Here is a 17,400-nt window from a genome sequence, read left to right as displayed (position 1 = left end):
TGATTTATTGCTAGTTATGATAGGTGTTATGGTTTTGGAATTATAAGCCTTGTAAATTTGTCCCTCTCATAGGCTTTTGGATTTATCCGGAAGTAAGGGTTTCTTTTAGAGCTCTGAACTATGATGTGCAAGTTTGATGTTGATTTTCCATTTCCGGATTATTTCATTTGCTATGAGTGTGCCGGTGATTGCATTGATTCTAGAACTTGTCCTAGTTGACCGTTCCGTGGTTTTCTAGATGAAGAAGAGGCAAATTTAGGATACAACCTTTGTTCTTTGTATGTTTCACCCATTGTTTCGTAAAATTTTTTTGTTGTGTGCATGTTTTGTAATGTGCTTAGTATCTAACTACACTGGTTAGTGAACCACCCTTTTAAAACCCTTATGTTGCACTCACTTTTAATGCAAGAAACAATAGAAAACATGTTGTCATTAGCCTGTTCTTTGTTATTAAATCTACCTAAATATACACCCTTCCTAGCCATACTGATAGTCGAAGTCCTGGTGGATCATTTGTTGCCTTTGCTAGTGGATGGTTTGGGTTTGGTTTTGTTATGTCGGGGTGGGATATTCTCATTTAATGGGGGTAGTTTGATTTCGTCATGAATTTGGATTGAATCTGGATTATTCATTTTAGCATTTTTATCAAATGATTTGTCACAGTTTCTACATTATTTAAGAGAATACCAATTAGTCAGAGTAAAAGTAGCTCACAAAAACAAAAAAAAAAGAATTGAAAAAACAGAAAAAGAAAAAAAATAGAAAAAAAATGAAAAAATGAGCTTGGGCTGTTAGTTGGTATTTCTCCTTTTTGTCAAATCATTTTTGTAAGTTGGTTCATCAAAAACACCAACAAAAGCTTCATTGTTTTTATGAATTATTGAGTTAAATTGGTACATCGTTATAACCAACAAAGTGTTCTTGAATTGATATATTTGGTTATTATGTTTAAGTTGGCATGTTCGTTTAAGCCAACAATGGTAGTTTCAGGAGGATGAGTTGTTTGATTGTCATACACCACAATGGTGTCGTTTTTTGATCGTTCTATTGGGGGTATTGTCGGGAGAACTTCTTGGAATTTGGACCGTTGGCAACTAATGACATGGGATTGTTTATGGACTCGACTATATGTGAAAACTTTGTTAAATGTTGTGTTAGTTCTTTGTTAACACTATCTGTTTACCCAAATTTGCATACCCTGTTTAAATACCCTGTTAAGCCTCAGATATGTTACAAACCTTAAAGTCTTCTTCTGATAGACGTTATAGGGTGCTAACACCTTGGCGATGAAGGAACGAACCCAGTACAAGCCTATGGTTAAAAGATTATGCATCACGACTAGGCATTAAGTGATTGTTCAAATATTCAACCCCAAAGTAAGTTAGTTGGAGTAGGATAGGCGAGATATCACTTATTCGTTTCATTTGTGCTTAGTCGTGTTATTAAGGCTTGTATATTAGTCAAATATTGTTAAACATTCTGGTTTTCATTTAAGATTAAAACTGTCTAACCATTTATTCTCATTTTTGATTATGGTTGAGCTTCTTTTTGATTACTGAAATGTGGTTCCATAATGTGCCAAGGTATTTTATGATTTTCAGCTTGGATTTGCTTGAGGACAAGCAAAGCTTAAGTGTGAGGGGATTTGATGTGTCATATTTTATACCATTTTCCACGTGACTTTAGGACCAATTATTCGTTATTTTTATAGCTTTATATCCAACTTTCGATGCTTTGAGGTTGTATTAAGTGTTTTCAGGTTGGAAAATGATTCTACGGAGGAATTGGTTGATTTAGATGATTTATGAAAGAAACAGGAGAAGGATTCGGTCGAAATCAAGTGAAAGATGAAGAAAACGGAATCTGGAGCTTGAAACTCCCGTTACGTGAGTAACACTTGTTACAAGGAGAAAACCCAAAATCACCTGTAACGGTGCGTTAAGTGATAAAACTATCATTAAGTTATAAAGGGCGTGTAACGCCCGTTAGAGGCGTTACAATCAATAATCCAACAATCATAACATCATTTCAACCATCTAACTCATCATAGCATGAATATTGGTACGTAGTAACCATTGTTTAACAAAGGTAAAACATGCATACTCAACATATGTTTGAGAATGATTTAACATATTTTAATACGAAAACTATGTTTTCTTTGTAACTTGCGTTCAAAAAGGTAGTTATCTTACCTCTACGAGTTCCAAAAACAATCACAACCAGTTTACCATGCTCAAGGAGTGTTCCCGATATCGTAGATTGAACATATGATCAATATATAGACTAACAATGAAGCTAACACCATTGCAACAAATACTTACAACAATGAATCACATACCTAAAGATACGATTAAAGCACCAAAACTCACAAATTCTTATATGTACTCAGCATTATGCGTCTACAAAACCATTGTTTTTCACTTATTTTTACTGAACCAGTTGAAAAACTTTTTATCACATTAGAGGTAAATCTTTTATCATTTTTCAATAGGCTTTTTCAACATTCTTCTATGAATTTTTTAAGACAAACTTGGTGCACTCGTCAAGAATTTGACCACTTTTGGAAATCAGGGTTTTTACCCATTCGGAAGAAAAATTAAAGAAATGTTGGTTCTTGACGAATTTAGTAGACACATAAAGGTTTCCATAAATGTAAACTCTTGATGTATTGTAATGATTTAAATATGATTTTTGCAAAACAGGTTTACTGCATCTGTCTATAAGCTGGCTAGTTCTAGAAACTAGCATTTTCGACCCACAAATAAATAAAATCTAAAGAAAAATTTGTTCATACCAAACTTAGAGAAGACACAGGGCTTTCTAAAACACCAAGGTTTATCGGCTATTGAGTTCATATTAATCAAGTCTTCTCGAGCACCAAAGGGTTTCACCAATATGACATTAGAGGTAAAAGACTTGAATAGATGAAAATGATCAAAAATTGTAAAGAATTACAATCAATGCTAGGAAATGGTTAAGGAGGCACACACACATATAAACCTGGATAATGAGAAGGGATTAAGGTTTCCTAACCTTATTTAGACCAGGACTCGAAAATTAAATGACCATAATGCCCTTAGGTTTAATATAACGACCGTGAAAGCTCTAACTAACGAACTGAGACTCAGATAACCAAACAAGCACTTAATGTTAAACCCACAACTATAGTAACATCTCATAATCACTAACAACCCTATTAAGCATCACATTGACCATATTATTAATGTAAACTAATTACTTAGCAGTTAAAGCAATTAACATGATCACAACTCAACTAATGCTCAAACAATAGAAAGTGATGATTGACCAACAACAAAGTCAATGTCAAAGATATAATGTTTAAGATGTTACATTGTGAGTTCTACTCTTCACCTCATATGAGGAAATGAGAGTTTTGTGCATGGAGTGCTTCCCATTAAGTGAACTTAATTATAAATGGTCAAATAATTGATGGTAGTATTGCATCCATTTGTGAGGGATATTCCGATTGAGGTTGAGATTGTTAATGGTTTCACTATCATGATCCTTGGGGGGTTTCTAATTTTGTATCCCTATTGAGGGTTGTTATTTTCTATTGGTATATTGCTTACTCTATCTTGTATTGATGACGTTATTAGTATAAACTGGATGTCAAAAGTGATGTCGTTTTTTCGTGATGTATGAAATCATGTGTAATACTACTCCCGAGTGTGATCCGGTCTTTTTGTGTTTATTCGATCGAAAAAAGAATGATCATCTCATTGCCTATGTTGATGTGATATTATTCGTGGTGCTCCACATGTTACCATTGGTAAGTGGTGAGGTATATAAATTATCAGGGGTGAAGCTAGCAGTGGACTACCAACCACTCATGCATTTTGTTGCTAGTCAATTACTGCAAAGGTTTTTAATCGAGCAACCCTTAACCCTTCAATAATATATGGCTGAATCACAATCTCGTGCAAGTGAGGATCTTTGTACAAATTTTTTGAATTTGTAGGTTAATATGAGCTTAGAAAGTTAAGGTTATTTTGCCAGTTTACTTTCTATTTTTGATATTTAATTTATTGTTTTATTTTTATGATTTTAGTAAAATTTATCATTGGTTTTTCTTTATTATTTTTATAATTTAAAACTAAGTTTTCATGTTTTTTTTAACAGCGAGTTAGCAACTATTAGTTAATAGTTAACATCCGAGACACCACAGTAACATCCAATTGGGCAGTATGTGGAGCACGAATCATGCATGCCTAAGCTGAAATCTAGGACTCTCGTAAACTCCTCAAGAAATTCACTCCTACAGATGTAAGAAGCAGAGCTCTGATAGATTTCTCTAAGATCTAATATCTTACCAACTGGCCATATAGTCCTTAAAGATATATAGTGTATTAAATTACATTACTGGTCTTTTATCTTCTAAAATATATGCATGTGTATTCTTTTAATAAGATATATAATGTCGTAAAGTATTATTATATATTAAAATACTAATTTTGAATCGCAAAGTTACAACTTAAAGATTTTGAGTCACAAGTAGAATACAACTTGAAGGGTTTTAGGCATTTGAAACAAACTAAAACTTTTTAAGAAACATGTAACTTAAAACATGATCTATATTTTTACAATCAAACTTATAACTATGAATATAAAATAAGAACTCTAATACCCTATTAAATAATCAAAAATTACTAAATAAGAAAAACAAGATTACATACCTTTTAGTTATTATACTAAACAACTAGAATTATCCTTTTGGATCTCTTGGAAGCAAGCACCACAAACGTCGTGTCTCTAATGGAATCACACCTAATGACTCAAAAGAGTAAAAAGATAACTATGTGTGGATGAACTATAGAAGAGTTCTTTTAAGATAAGAAAGAAGGAAGCGAATACTCAAGGCAAGAATGAGCAAAGAGAATGAACCCCTAAGGCCCTATTTATAGTCTTAGATATCCTCCATGGTTTTTCTATCCCACCCATATGGGACAAATTTCCCAAGAAAAATTTTGTTTTCCTTTATCAATTCTACTTATTATGAGTCTTAAAAGCAACCCAAAACAACTATGTTACCATCAATTATAGTTATGACTTATACAGTTAATCCAACACAAACTATCATAAGAGTTTTCGGAACCAGACTTCGCTTCAAAATTACCACTCCTACCTCACTACTAATAATCTAATAATATTCACACAAACAAACTTAAACAAACATTTGTAAATTCATGTGACCCTAATTATATCGATTAAAAGGAATATCTATAATATATTATAAAGCAAATAAGGTTTCAACTTTCAATTTCAATAATGTATACATAATATTGCATGATGTACCATACATCAATACACCACAACTTTCAACTTTAATTTTCATCTATTTCCTCAAATCTCAATCATTCATTTTTTCATCTCTCCTCCATAAATCATTTTATTTCTCTAATTCATTCAAAAAAAATTTATCTAAAAAACTGTGCATCGATAAATTATAAAAATTATATGGGTGTTCTTAAAATTTTATGTCTTTCTTTAGAGATGTCATTCGATATACTTTCGACGAATTTTTAAATCCGATGGCGGAGCCCATACGACTAAGGCATTTGGCTATTACCCTCTATGATCTATCACCTCCTATATTACCTATCACACTCTATGACCTATCACCTACACCATCTCACCGTCGCAACGCGCAGTTACATTCTCTCGTACGCTAAAATATGTCGATTAAAAAACCAAATACAATACACACCGGGTATTTTTTTTGGACTGGGAAGCAAGTGTTTGTATTATCTTTGGTCTTTTAAAGATTCCATCTACGGTTCTCTATTGTAGGACCCGCATCCAATTACCAGTTGACACGTGTTAGTCCCTATCACGACTCTGTTTTTTCTATATATACACCCCGTCACTCCCTTGGCTAACTCCACCTCACCATTTCATAATTTCTCTCTTCCTCTCCTTAAAAACATTCATTGCTCTTAATATTTGTTGTTTTATTCATTTATAAAAACAAAAATATGTTTATTGAGAGCTTTAAGGTTGAAAGCCCAAATGTTAAGTACACTGATGATGAAATAAATTCAGTGTATAACTATGATACAACCGAGCTTGTTCATGAAGAGAAAAATGGGTCATATCAATGGGTTGTTAAACCCAAAACTGTTAAATATGAGTTTAAAACTCAAATCCATGTCCCAAAACTAGGGTACGTTAAATCTTTTCCTTTTTTTTTTCATTTAAAAAACCGTATGTATGGGTCATTTTTAGTTATTAGGTTACACTGGTAGCCAGATTTTATTCGTTGGCCGTTAAAAATAAAAATACAAATGTATGTATATATCATTTTTTTTTTCAATTTGTTATTGATTCATTGATATTGTAATAGGGTTATGCTTGTTGGATGGGGAGGAAACAATGGATCAACGTTAACGGCTGGCGTTATCGCGAACAGAGAGTAAGTAAAATCGGGTTTAAATTTTGTATCTATATATAGATAGTTATTATAATCATCGACCACTTGTACAACAAATGGTCGATATTTTTTTGTTTTTTTATATATTTGAAAAGAATCGGATACGATTTGATTCCAAAATGAATTATTAGTACATTTTGCATGATTTTTTTGATCAAAAATGAAAGTGATTGATGGTTCTTATCGAAGTAGGAATCAAAATTTGACTATACAAGTGGCTGGGTGGAGATGTGAGTATGGTACATGTGGAATACGTGATCCGAGTCACAGACAGATAGAGAATAAAAAATTTTAATATGCTAACTATTAGTAACAAATTTTCTTAATAGTTAATACACTAAATATAGTTTGCATGACAAATGTTAGATTTTGGCTTTTTGCAAGGGACATCCTACCAAGAATTTTCCTATTTTAAATATTAGACCGCTTGCAATAAAAGCCACCAGACTCAAGTGTCTGACTCATTTTTTAACCTTGACCATGAGCCCACATCAAGAGACTCGTGGTTGAAAGTTCATAACACCAGCATGAGTATATATATATTTTTTGTTTTATTATATGAAGTGTAAATTTAGTTTTATAATAATTTGAAGTATATATACAACAACAACAAAACTTTCCCTTGACGAGTTGTAAACAGTCTTAACTCTATCCAATGGTAGAGAGACTGGTAGAGAGACTGCTTCCATAAAGATCTCCGACCTCAAACAGGTAAGAGTTGGACTAATGGTCGATTTTCTGTTTGTCACTGATGTCATACTAAATAGAAGTAGTAATCAATGATGAGTTGGTGCAGTGTTTGAAGTTCCCCATTAACCTATAGGTCTTAGGTTCGAATCCTCATTCAACTAACTTTGAGATATAGGTAGTCCGTCTATGAGGGCTTCAGGTTCAATTCAATTCTGAGGGGCAGGGTTTACCCTTATTAATAGTCGTGCTTTCGGGCGGATTAGTAGGGGGATTTTACCTCCATTGGGTATTTGAAGTAGGCATTTCTACTTCGAGCGAGCTCTTTAGTGTGGACCCGGTTAAGACAACGTATGTTAGACCTCTCGATGTCGAATCCCGTCATGTAGTTTCAAGAGAAATTCACCTTTCAAAAAAAAATATATATAGAACTAGTAGTTATACCTCCCTCATACAACGCTCATAAAGATTTGGGTCATGTTGTTGTTATTGTATATTTTAAAAATAAAGAAAACATGTAAACAATAAACAAACGTAGTATCTCTTTCTTTTCTTTTCTTTTTTTTCTTTTTTTGTATAAAGAAATAATAATTATAACAGTATAAACTAATTGTCAATTTTGTGAGAATGAAGTTGCATGTTTGGTAGTATATTAATGTTTTATAAGTATGAATATAGTTAATTGTGGGTCACGCATTCCATGTTTATGTATATAGTACTTTTCCAACTTGAAAGAAACTTTAGCAAACTTTAACTAAATAACGAATACTTTGTCATTATTATTTTCAAAAGGCGTTTGGTTTTTGCCTTCTAGTTATTCATTTAGCAATTTTGTAACGTGTTATAATCACCTTTTTTTTTCTTTCCCTCTTGCTTTTTTCTTGGTCCCATATGTATCATTTAGTTGATGCTACTGTATTCAGTCCCGACATAAACAAGATATGAAGAGGTGTGGCATAGACAAAATAAACAAACTGATATTGTTATAAACTTGTTATATATGTTATATTTCCTCAGACAAAATAATATATATATATATATATGGGAAAAGTAAGTGTGAGGTTGTCACACATCCAATGCGAAAAACCTCTCACATACTATTATTAGACAAAATAGTAAGTAACTGCTCAGTGCCGCCTTCCGCGGGTTTTGAGCCCCAATACCTCGACGATGTATGGGGAGGTTAAGATGTAGGCAAACCTTACCTCTACCTAAGTAGAGAGGCTGCTTCCAGTTTCTAAAAGGCCCTCCAACCTTTGCATGGGATGAGGATCGAACCCATGACCTCTGTCTCCAGAGGCAAGGGTGTTTATATATAATATAATTAATATATATATATATATAGCTACTTGCTCATGGAATCAAACAACATGAGCTTACAACTAGAGTCCAAATTATGTCTCATGTATTCTAAATGATAAGTTATCAGCTATAGTGGGTTGGTGTGTTTTTAATCTTATATGTTGCTGTTTAATAGCTTTAATTAGAAGTGAGTTATTAATTAAAAAATTAATATTTGAAACAGGGGAATATCTTGGGCTACCAAAGATAAAGTTCAACAAGCTAATTATTTTGGTTCCTTGACTCAAGCATCCACCATTAGAGTTGGTTCCTTTAATGGAGAGGAGATTTATGCCCCATTCAAGAGCCTTTTGCCTATGGTATATCTCTTCTCTTGGTTAATTACTTTAAATTAATTGGACTCTTGCACTTAATCAGATAATAAAAAGACCTCAAGTACAAAAGTTTTCCACATATAGTATTAAACTTATTATTATACTATCTATATAACCATATATGAAATTAACTCTAAAGTAAGTGTATTATATAGAAGATTCTTTTCTAAATGTAGAACAGAGGACCATTTGAGTTAGAATATTGCCTTTTTAAGATGTTAAATCTTGCACACAGCTACAAGTTAAAAAGATGCATAAACAAGTATTTGGCGTATCGTTAAGTGTAACGAATCAACAAATAGGTTATCCGCGTTAAATACTAGCATGGACTAATATTTGTTGATAACAGAATAGAAAGAAAGAAATATCAAATATTTATAATTATATTTGATCTGATCCAGTTTACTGAACTGATATGAATGCAAATATAGGTTAACCCGGATGATATAGTGTTTGGGGGATGGGACATAAGCAGCATGAACTTGGCTGATGCAATGGCAAGGGCCAGAGTTTTGGACATTGATCTTCAAAAACAATTAAGGCCTTACATGGAATCCATGGTTCCACTCCCTGGCATCTTTGATCCTGATTTCATTGCTGCAAACCAAGGCTCACGTGCAGACAACGTGATCAAAGGAACCAAAAATGAACAAATCCAAAAGATCATCAAAGACATCAGGTATACATACACATATACTGTCAGTCTGTCACATTAAATTACCCTTTTAGATTATCTTATTCTTTGTTTAGCAGACATTTATTTACAAGCTAGGAGGTTAATTTGTGTCGGTTTCAGAGTTGTTTTTTGTATTTGTGTCTGAAAAAATTAACAAAGGAGGTTGCGTTAACTTTTGAATGAGAATAGGGATTTCAAGGAGGCAAACAAGGTTGACAAAGTGGTGGTACTATGGACAGCCAACACAGAAAGATACAGCAATGTAGTCGTTGGGCTTAACGACACAATGGAAAACATGTTTGCTTCACTGGATAGAAACGAAGCCGAGATTTCTCCATCAACCTTGTATGCTATTGCTTGTATCCTAGAAAACGTGCCTTTCATCAATGGCAGCCCACAAAACACTTTTGTCCCAGGTTACTAATTAACTGTCTGATTTATGTCATGAATTTACTTGACTTTATGTATAATTGCAAGTTTTTCTTATTGGATTTGTGGCTTATATATAAAAGGGGTTATTGAATTGGCCATCAAGAGGAACACCTTAATTGGTGGAGATGACTTTAAGAGTGGTCAAACTAAGATGAAGTCTGTTCTTGTTGATTTCCTTGTTGGAGCTGGTATTAAGGTATATACTCGTCATACGTAAAGCTATTTTTATCTTTTGAATGAGTCTTTTCGAAATGAATAGAAATCAAGAAATCAATTAAATAATTGACAATGTTAAGAAATTCATCTTTCATTAATTTCTTTGTATAATTCTTTGTGTTTTGCCAAACAGCCAACGTCCATCGTGAGCTACAACCATTTAGGAAACAATGATGGAATGAACCTCTCAGCGCCACAAACTTTCCGATCCAAGGAGATTTCCAAGAGCAATGTTGTTGATGATATGGTTTCTAGCAATGCCATCTTATATGAGCCCGGCGAGCATCCTGACCATGTAGTCGTCATCAAGGTAAAACTGAAAAGTAAAACACAATTCTGGATGTTAGTATTTAATTATGAGTTTAAAATAGGATTAATGTTGAAAAATGGTTTTTGCAGTATGTTCCATATGTCGCGGATAGCAAGAGAGCTATGGATGAGTACACCTCTGAGATATTCATGGGTGGAACAAACACAATTGTGATGCACAACACATGTGAGGATTCTCTTTTAGCTGCTCCAATCATCTTGGACTTAGTCCTACTGGCCGAGCTCAGTACTCGCATTCAACTCAAATCTGAAACCGAGGTTCAATTCTTTTTTTCTCTCATTTCCAATTCTATCATCAAATGTTAAGCTTGATCCGAGCCATAGGTCCTTCAATATGTGTTTCAGAATTGATTATCTGATTATTACGACTTGAGGTCAATAATGTACTGATCATGTCATGTGTTGTGAATATTATTGCAGGGTAAATTTCACTCTTTCCATCCAGTGGCTACCATTCTGAGTTACCTCACAAAGGCCCCTCTTGTAAGTATTCAAACGCTATAATGTTTGTCGTTGTACGATCTGGTGAATTATTGTACCGATCACATGTGATGGGACCGGAAAGTGACATAAAATGGTTTTTTGATTGAAATAGGTACCACCTGGGACACCAGTGGTGAATGCACTAGCAAAACAAAGGGCAATGTTGGAGAATATTTTAAGGGCTTGTGTTGGATTAGCACCAGAAAACAACATGATCTTGGAATACAAGTGAAGAAGACATGATGACATGAATTGCCATATATTAAATATGATTTGTGTTTTTCAACATGTAATGTTTTCTGTTGTTTGTTTGAAACTTGTCATCTTTTGTAACCACAAAAATGTAGTGTGTGGGCTTTGCTTAGCCTAGCCTAGCTTTAAGCAACCATCTTTTTTATTTCAAGATGAATATATTTTAAAAATAATGCCAAATTTTGTGGTGATATATAGTCAGTTACTTTGATCCAAATAGTTGTATCACATATCTTACATACTAAGAATTAATGTTAAAATTGCTTAATCTTAATCAAGTTGTTACAAAATTGTAAATTGTAAAAAATATATGGTATTTGCTACAAGTAGCAGTGTATTGCAGAAGTATAAACCAAAACAACTCAACCCACAATTACTATATCACTAATGGCGACCCTTATGAACAGTGCCACGTGGCGCTGTTCTATTGGCCTCGCTTGTATCCTGCGTTTTTCCCAGATTTTGTCATATCAGATTCCGTTAAGGTTATTTTTTTTCGGTTTTTTTTTGTTTCCTACATAGTTTTTTTTGCTTTTGTGTTTTCTTTCTATTGGTCCACCTATACCTCGCGTTATTTCGGATTTTGCTATATTGGATTCTGTTAAGGTTATTTTTTTTCCGGTTTTTGTTGGTTTATTACATAGTTTTTTTGCTTTTATGTTTTCTTTCTATTGGTTCATCGTATACCCCCATCACTATTTAGATTTTGTCATTTTGGATCCCGTTTGGGGTTTTTTGTTGGTGTTCATCACAGTTTTTTGGCTTCTGTGTTCTGAATTAATATATTGGAAACTTTTACACAAAATTTAATTTTTCCTTTGTTATTTCTATTTTCGTTAAGGTTATTTATCTTTTGGTTTTTCTTGGTTTTTGATACCTTTTTTTTACGTATATGATCTCTTTTATTGGTTCATCATATACCCCGCATCATTATTTAGATTCTGACATTACGGATCCCATTTTGAGTTTTTTCTTTCGTTTTTTTTTTTTGCATGGTTATCAATAGTCACCATGCTTATTAAAACTTGACACGTCGCATCGGCTATAAAGTGACACATCGCACGTTTCCTATAGTTTGGATTTTGCCACATTGCATCCTGTTCGGATTTTGTCATGTCTTTTTCTTTTTTAGTTTTGTTTTTCCTTTTCGGATTTTTTTGTTACGGGTTACTTCTTTTGTTTTTTACACCTTTTTAATTGTCATTCAACCTTATTGTGATACACCCCGTACCACTACTTGCATTTTGCTATATCGCATCCACCTAATATCTGAATTAATATATTAATATTTTTGTCATATCACATCTCGTTCAGGTTTCTACTACGGGTTACGTTTTGTTTTCTTGCATACTTTTAAACAAACATATTAATGACAAAATTATTTCTATTAAGCTGTCGAAAATTCACGGCATATATACTAAAATAACGAACCGTTTCAACATAGGAATTGAGACCCCGCGTTGAATTTTCTAGTTATTATAAAGAGTTGAAGTACCCGTGCGATACGATGTGTTTTCGAAGATAATAATTTTTTATGTTCAATTTAAAATTAAAATTCGTATGTTTTACTGTAAGTACATGTGGAAAGGGGTGATGGTAGACGGCGGCTGGTTAGGCTTTTTGGTTTTTCCGGAGATGCTATATCTTTTCCTTTTGGGGTTTGCATGGCATTTGGTATTGGTACTCTACATCTCCGGGCTTTGCATTTCCTTGTTTGGGTTTCATTTTATCACCGACAATGGTTATATTCACTTTTTTGGCTACCTCTTTTTAGGGGTTTCTGGTTAACTGTTATTGCTTACTTTCCGGAGACCCCCTTTTGGGATTTTTGGTTAACTGTTGCTGCTTGTTTTTCCGGTGATCTTTTTTGGGGTTTCTGGTAAATTACTGTTGCTTACGCTTATGCTTAATGTTTCTATATATTTACTAATACTGTCGTTAATTGCATGATTGTGATTAACTTGGTAGTGTTTATTTAGCGGTAGCGTTGCGGGAATTTTTTGTTTCATTGTAGTATTGCCGTATTTTGTTCCATTAAATCAATCAATAGCCGGAAAAGTAATTTTATATCGGTGATGATATCGTTGAATAATTAAGTTGTCGGTGTTACGTTAAATGGGCGACGATGAGAAAAAAAATGTTCGTAAAAATGGGACTCGGATGATTCGGCGTGTATCTTGACGGGGTAAACCTTCGGGTTGGCAGTCATGGCGTATTCGACCCTCAATTTTTGAGCCCAAATTACTTTACAGTTTTATAAATCCGGTCATTTTACAAATCCAGTAACCGTTTATTTTTTCGGCCATTGGCATTTTGGCAAGTGATAAGTTTTGACTATTTTATCCTCGTTTTTTACAAGTTTTGGCAAGAAATTAACAGAACACATGACATATTCCTATTGGCTTAAATATTTGCTAAAATCTACCAATTTTGCCAATCTCAAGTTTAATGGGTAAACATAATTCCATTAAAGTGAATAGGGTATAAATTCACAAACAACGAGTTGAAATGCTTGATTTTGGTGTTCATTGAATCCTGTAAACTCGTTTTATCTATATATCTTATACCTTACTAGCACAGTACCACACACTTTAGTGGTTGTTGTGACAACGGTGTGATGATGGGGCAACTGTTGGTGTTGGATGCGTTGTCGAGTGGTGTAAATAATTGATGTAAAAGGTTAATAAAGAATATAGAGATATTTTAAAAGATCAATGATTAATATTGTAATTTAATTATTAATGTTATTTGGTAGTCTAGATAGAAATATTTTAAGGGATCTTATGTGTAAATGTTACACAAGTTTCCACATTTCCAAAAATAAGAAACTATTCCTTTTATAATATAATATAGATTAAATATATCATCTCTCTATTTTATTTTATTAACAAAAAAACATGATCTACTCAACTTATTTCTCAACTTCATTCACTAATCTAAATATCTTCATTTAATACGCATATATGACATGTTTGGCAAGAGTTTTTCAAGAGATTAAGGGAGTTTTAGTTTTTAATTTTGAACAATAAACTTCTATTATGTCAAAAGTTTCGTTTAGATGCAACTAATCTAAGCTTTTATTTGACAAAAATAAAGCTATAAAATAAAACGTTACTTTTTAAGGAAACGTTTCAAGAGCTTTTAGTTATTGTATGAAGCTTTTAATTTTTAAAATTACACAAATAAGTCTTGAAGTTGCAGTTACAGCTAACATACCAAAACCTTGTGAAAAAAATAAAAGTTCTAGCTAACAGATTTGCTTAAAAGTTACCGCTTACGCTTCAATAAAATTTACAGTTACCAGCTACAACTAAATTTGTCAAACATACCCATAATACTCTTAATGAATTTATATACGACATACATGCCTAAACCTTTAAAATAAATACGCTATCACATTTTAATCTACATTAATAACCATACCATTATTGTCAACACCACCATCGCTACCTTCATCATCGTCAATATCACACCATCACATTACACGGTACTAGACCATTGGCATTTTGGCAAGTGATAAGTTTTGGCTATTCTATTCTCGTTTTTGACAAGTTTTGGTAAGAAATTAATAGAACACACGACGCATTCCTATTGGCTTAAATATTTACTAAAATCTACCAATTTTTCCAATCTCAAGTTCAATTGGATGCCACTGTAGTGTCTCGAATGTTAACTGGTAACTACTAACAACTAACTCGCTGTTAAGAAGAAAAAAAACTTGAAGAGGTAAACATTATTAATTAAAGTGGGGCCTTTTACAACCGTGGAAAAATAAAAACCAAATAAATAGACGAATGTGCTTAAGCAAAATGATTAATTTCCTAACCAAATAGTTTAAAAATCTTCTTAATCACAAGATAATGTCACATGTAAAAATCAAGAGGGGAGATAATAAAAGATAATAAGTTGATTACGCATGTCCAATGCATATGATATATACTAGAGAATTTTTAAGCTAATTTCTTTTAGGAAGATCGATCATTTTCCATGACATTTTTTTTATCCAAATAAGTAGACAAACATTAATTATCAAATAAAGAAGATTCTTGTTAAAATTGGTTCAAATACATGATTAAGGATTGAGATCTCCTCAAATTAAAGATAACTTCAAGGGTAAAGTTAGATCTTCTCGACCATTAATTTTAATTCAATGGTCAAAATTCAAAAATGATAATTGAATTTTAACCGTTGATTTTAATTCAATGATCAATAACTCTCTAACTTTACCTTTTAAATTACTTTTAAATGAGAGAATCCAACTTTAATTAAATATTTTGCATCTATAGCTTCTAATAAAAAATATACAAATCTACTAAACTTAAATGTCAAATTTAAAAACTCGTCTTAAGCTACTGGCCGTCTCGTGAACACCATTTCTTTTTATTATTTGTAAGAAATTTATTGTTACCGAACATATGCACTTTGCCTGTGATTTGGAAATGCGAAAACAATAAATAAATAAATAAAAGGTAAGTTAACGGATTTGGAAGGAAGTGTGAACTGAAGTTCACGGGCTCTTCCAATGAAGCATGTGAAGCACCGCAAATGGACCATGTGGTTATTCTTTATTGAATAAAGATTTGTCACTATGCTTTCCTAATAAAATGAAAATTTTGTTGTGTGTCTAGTACTTTCTACTATTAACTTTTGCTAGTCATAAAACGTGATGGATTTAGTCATAAATATTTTAATGGCCTTGTAAAAGTTGCTTGTGTCTAGTATGTTCTTCTAATTCGACTTAATTATTTAGTAAAACAAATATTATAGCTGAAAATAGATCAGCGGTAAATATAAAAAAACCGAAATGTTAAACGTCTTATTTTTATATGAATATCGATTGGCGATTTTGTAGGGATCGTGAATCAAACCCTTTGATTTCACGTCTCGAGTTTTCCAACTGATCTAATTCTATTTGTGCCTTTTATACGTTTTATAATCTCATTCGATACAATTGGTGTTTGAGAATTATGTAAGAAAGTATGGAATACAATGTAAAAAAAAACAATATTCTTATTGCTAGCAATATTCTTTTTTTCTAATAAATGGAACATAAAATGTTTTTGGACAATAAGCATTGAAAGTTTAATTTTTATTAGAAAATTATCTAATTAACTTTTGCTAATCATAAAACGTGATGGATTTGGTCATTAATATTTTAGTGGCGTTGTAAAAGTTGCTTTTATATTGTTGAGTGTCTAGTATGTTCTACTAAATATAAAATCACCAAAGGTACACCATTAATTTTTGACGATATATCACTAACTAGGTTTTACAATGTTGTAATGTAGAACACAATAATGCATATTTGGTTGTGTATCACCAAAAACTGGTGGTGTACAGATCATCCTTCCCTTGTCTGAATATTGATTGACTATTTTTAAAAGACTGATTTTACAGGGAGCGTGAATTAAATCCTTTGATTCATGTCTCGAGAGTTTTCCAACTGATCTAATTCTCTTTGTGACAATGATACGTTTTATAATCCCATTAAGATGTAATTAGTGTTTGAAAATTATGTAAAAAGATATGGATAATAATATAATATAAATAAGGAAATTGATAATGACAGCTCTAAGGGTTGTCATCAATAGCTTATTACATGCATAAAAAGTAATACTTTATATATCAATAACCGTACCTTGAATTTTTGCAAGATAAAATACAAATTTTACATCAAATTAATTAATACTGAGGCTGTCATTAACAAAACTCAATAAATAAAAAAATATTCTTATTGTTAGCAATATTTTTTTCTTAATAAAGGGAACATAAAATGTTTTTCGACAAATAACTACTCCGTAATAAGCATTGAAAGTTTAATTTTTATTAATAAATTAAGTTATACCCGTACGTTATACAAAACAATAGATAGCATAAAAAATTCTCCGTTATGGATAATATTAAAAACCTAAAGATCAAAGAAAAATCACAAAAACTACTCTAATAATTTACGCACTTTTAAATATAGTGTGAAATGGATTATCAAATAATTTAAAATAATAAAGCGACTATATAAATATTTCTTTGTTTGTTAAAGATAACAAGAAATTTATGTAAAGATTTTATAATTTTTTAGAATTTCGCATGTTCTTATTATATGAGATAAAAACTTGGAAGAAGATTATTTGTTGCATAATGATCTATTTGAGATATTTATTAGTTAATTTTCCTCGGAGAATGCTAAATACAGCCTAAATGTA

General features: G+C 32.1%; 1 protein-coding gene across 1 annotated transcript; it reads left to right on the top strand.

Annotated features, from left to right (window-relative positions):
* Nucleotides 1-5,908: 5,908 nt before the first annotated feature.
* LOC122580373 (inositol-3-phosphate synthase) lies at nt 5,909-11,393 on the top strand. The gene is made up of 10 exons (XM_043752645.1): nt 5,909-6,181; nt 6,362-6,430; nt 8,661-8,796; nt 9,243-9,490; nt 9,677-9,903; nt 10,000-10,115; nt 10,269-10,445; nt 10,535-10,723; nt 10,886-10,948; nt 11,061-11,393. The coding sequence occupies exons 1-10, from the start codon at nt 5,994-5,996 to the stop codon at nt 11,178-11,180; spliced, it is 1,533 nt and encodes a 510-aa protein (XP_043608580.1). The 5' UTR covers nt 5,909-5,993; the 3' UTR covers nt 11,181-11,393.
* Nucleotides 11,394-17,400: the final 6,007 nt, after the last annotated feature.

Source organism: Erigeron canadensis, chromosome 8 (genome assembly GCF_010389155.1).
Source record: "Erigeron canadensis isolate Cc75 chromosome 8, C_canadensis_v1, whole genome shotgun sequence".
Lineage (NCBI taxonomy): Eukaryota > Viridiplantae > Streptophyta > Magnoliopsida > Asterales > Asteraceae > Erigeron > Erigeron canadensis.
Note: the sequence above shows the minus strand (reverse complement) of the source record. Positions and strands in the feature narration are given on the sequence as shown.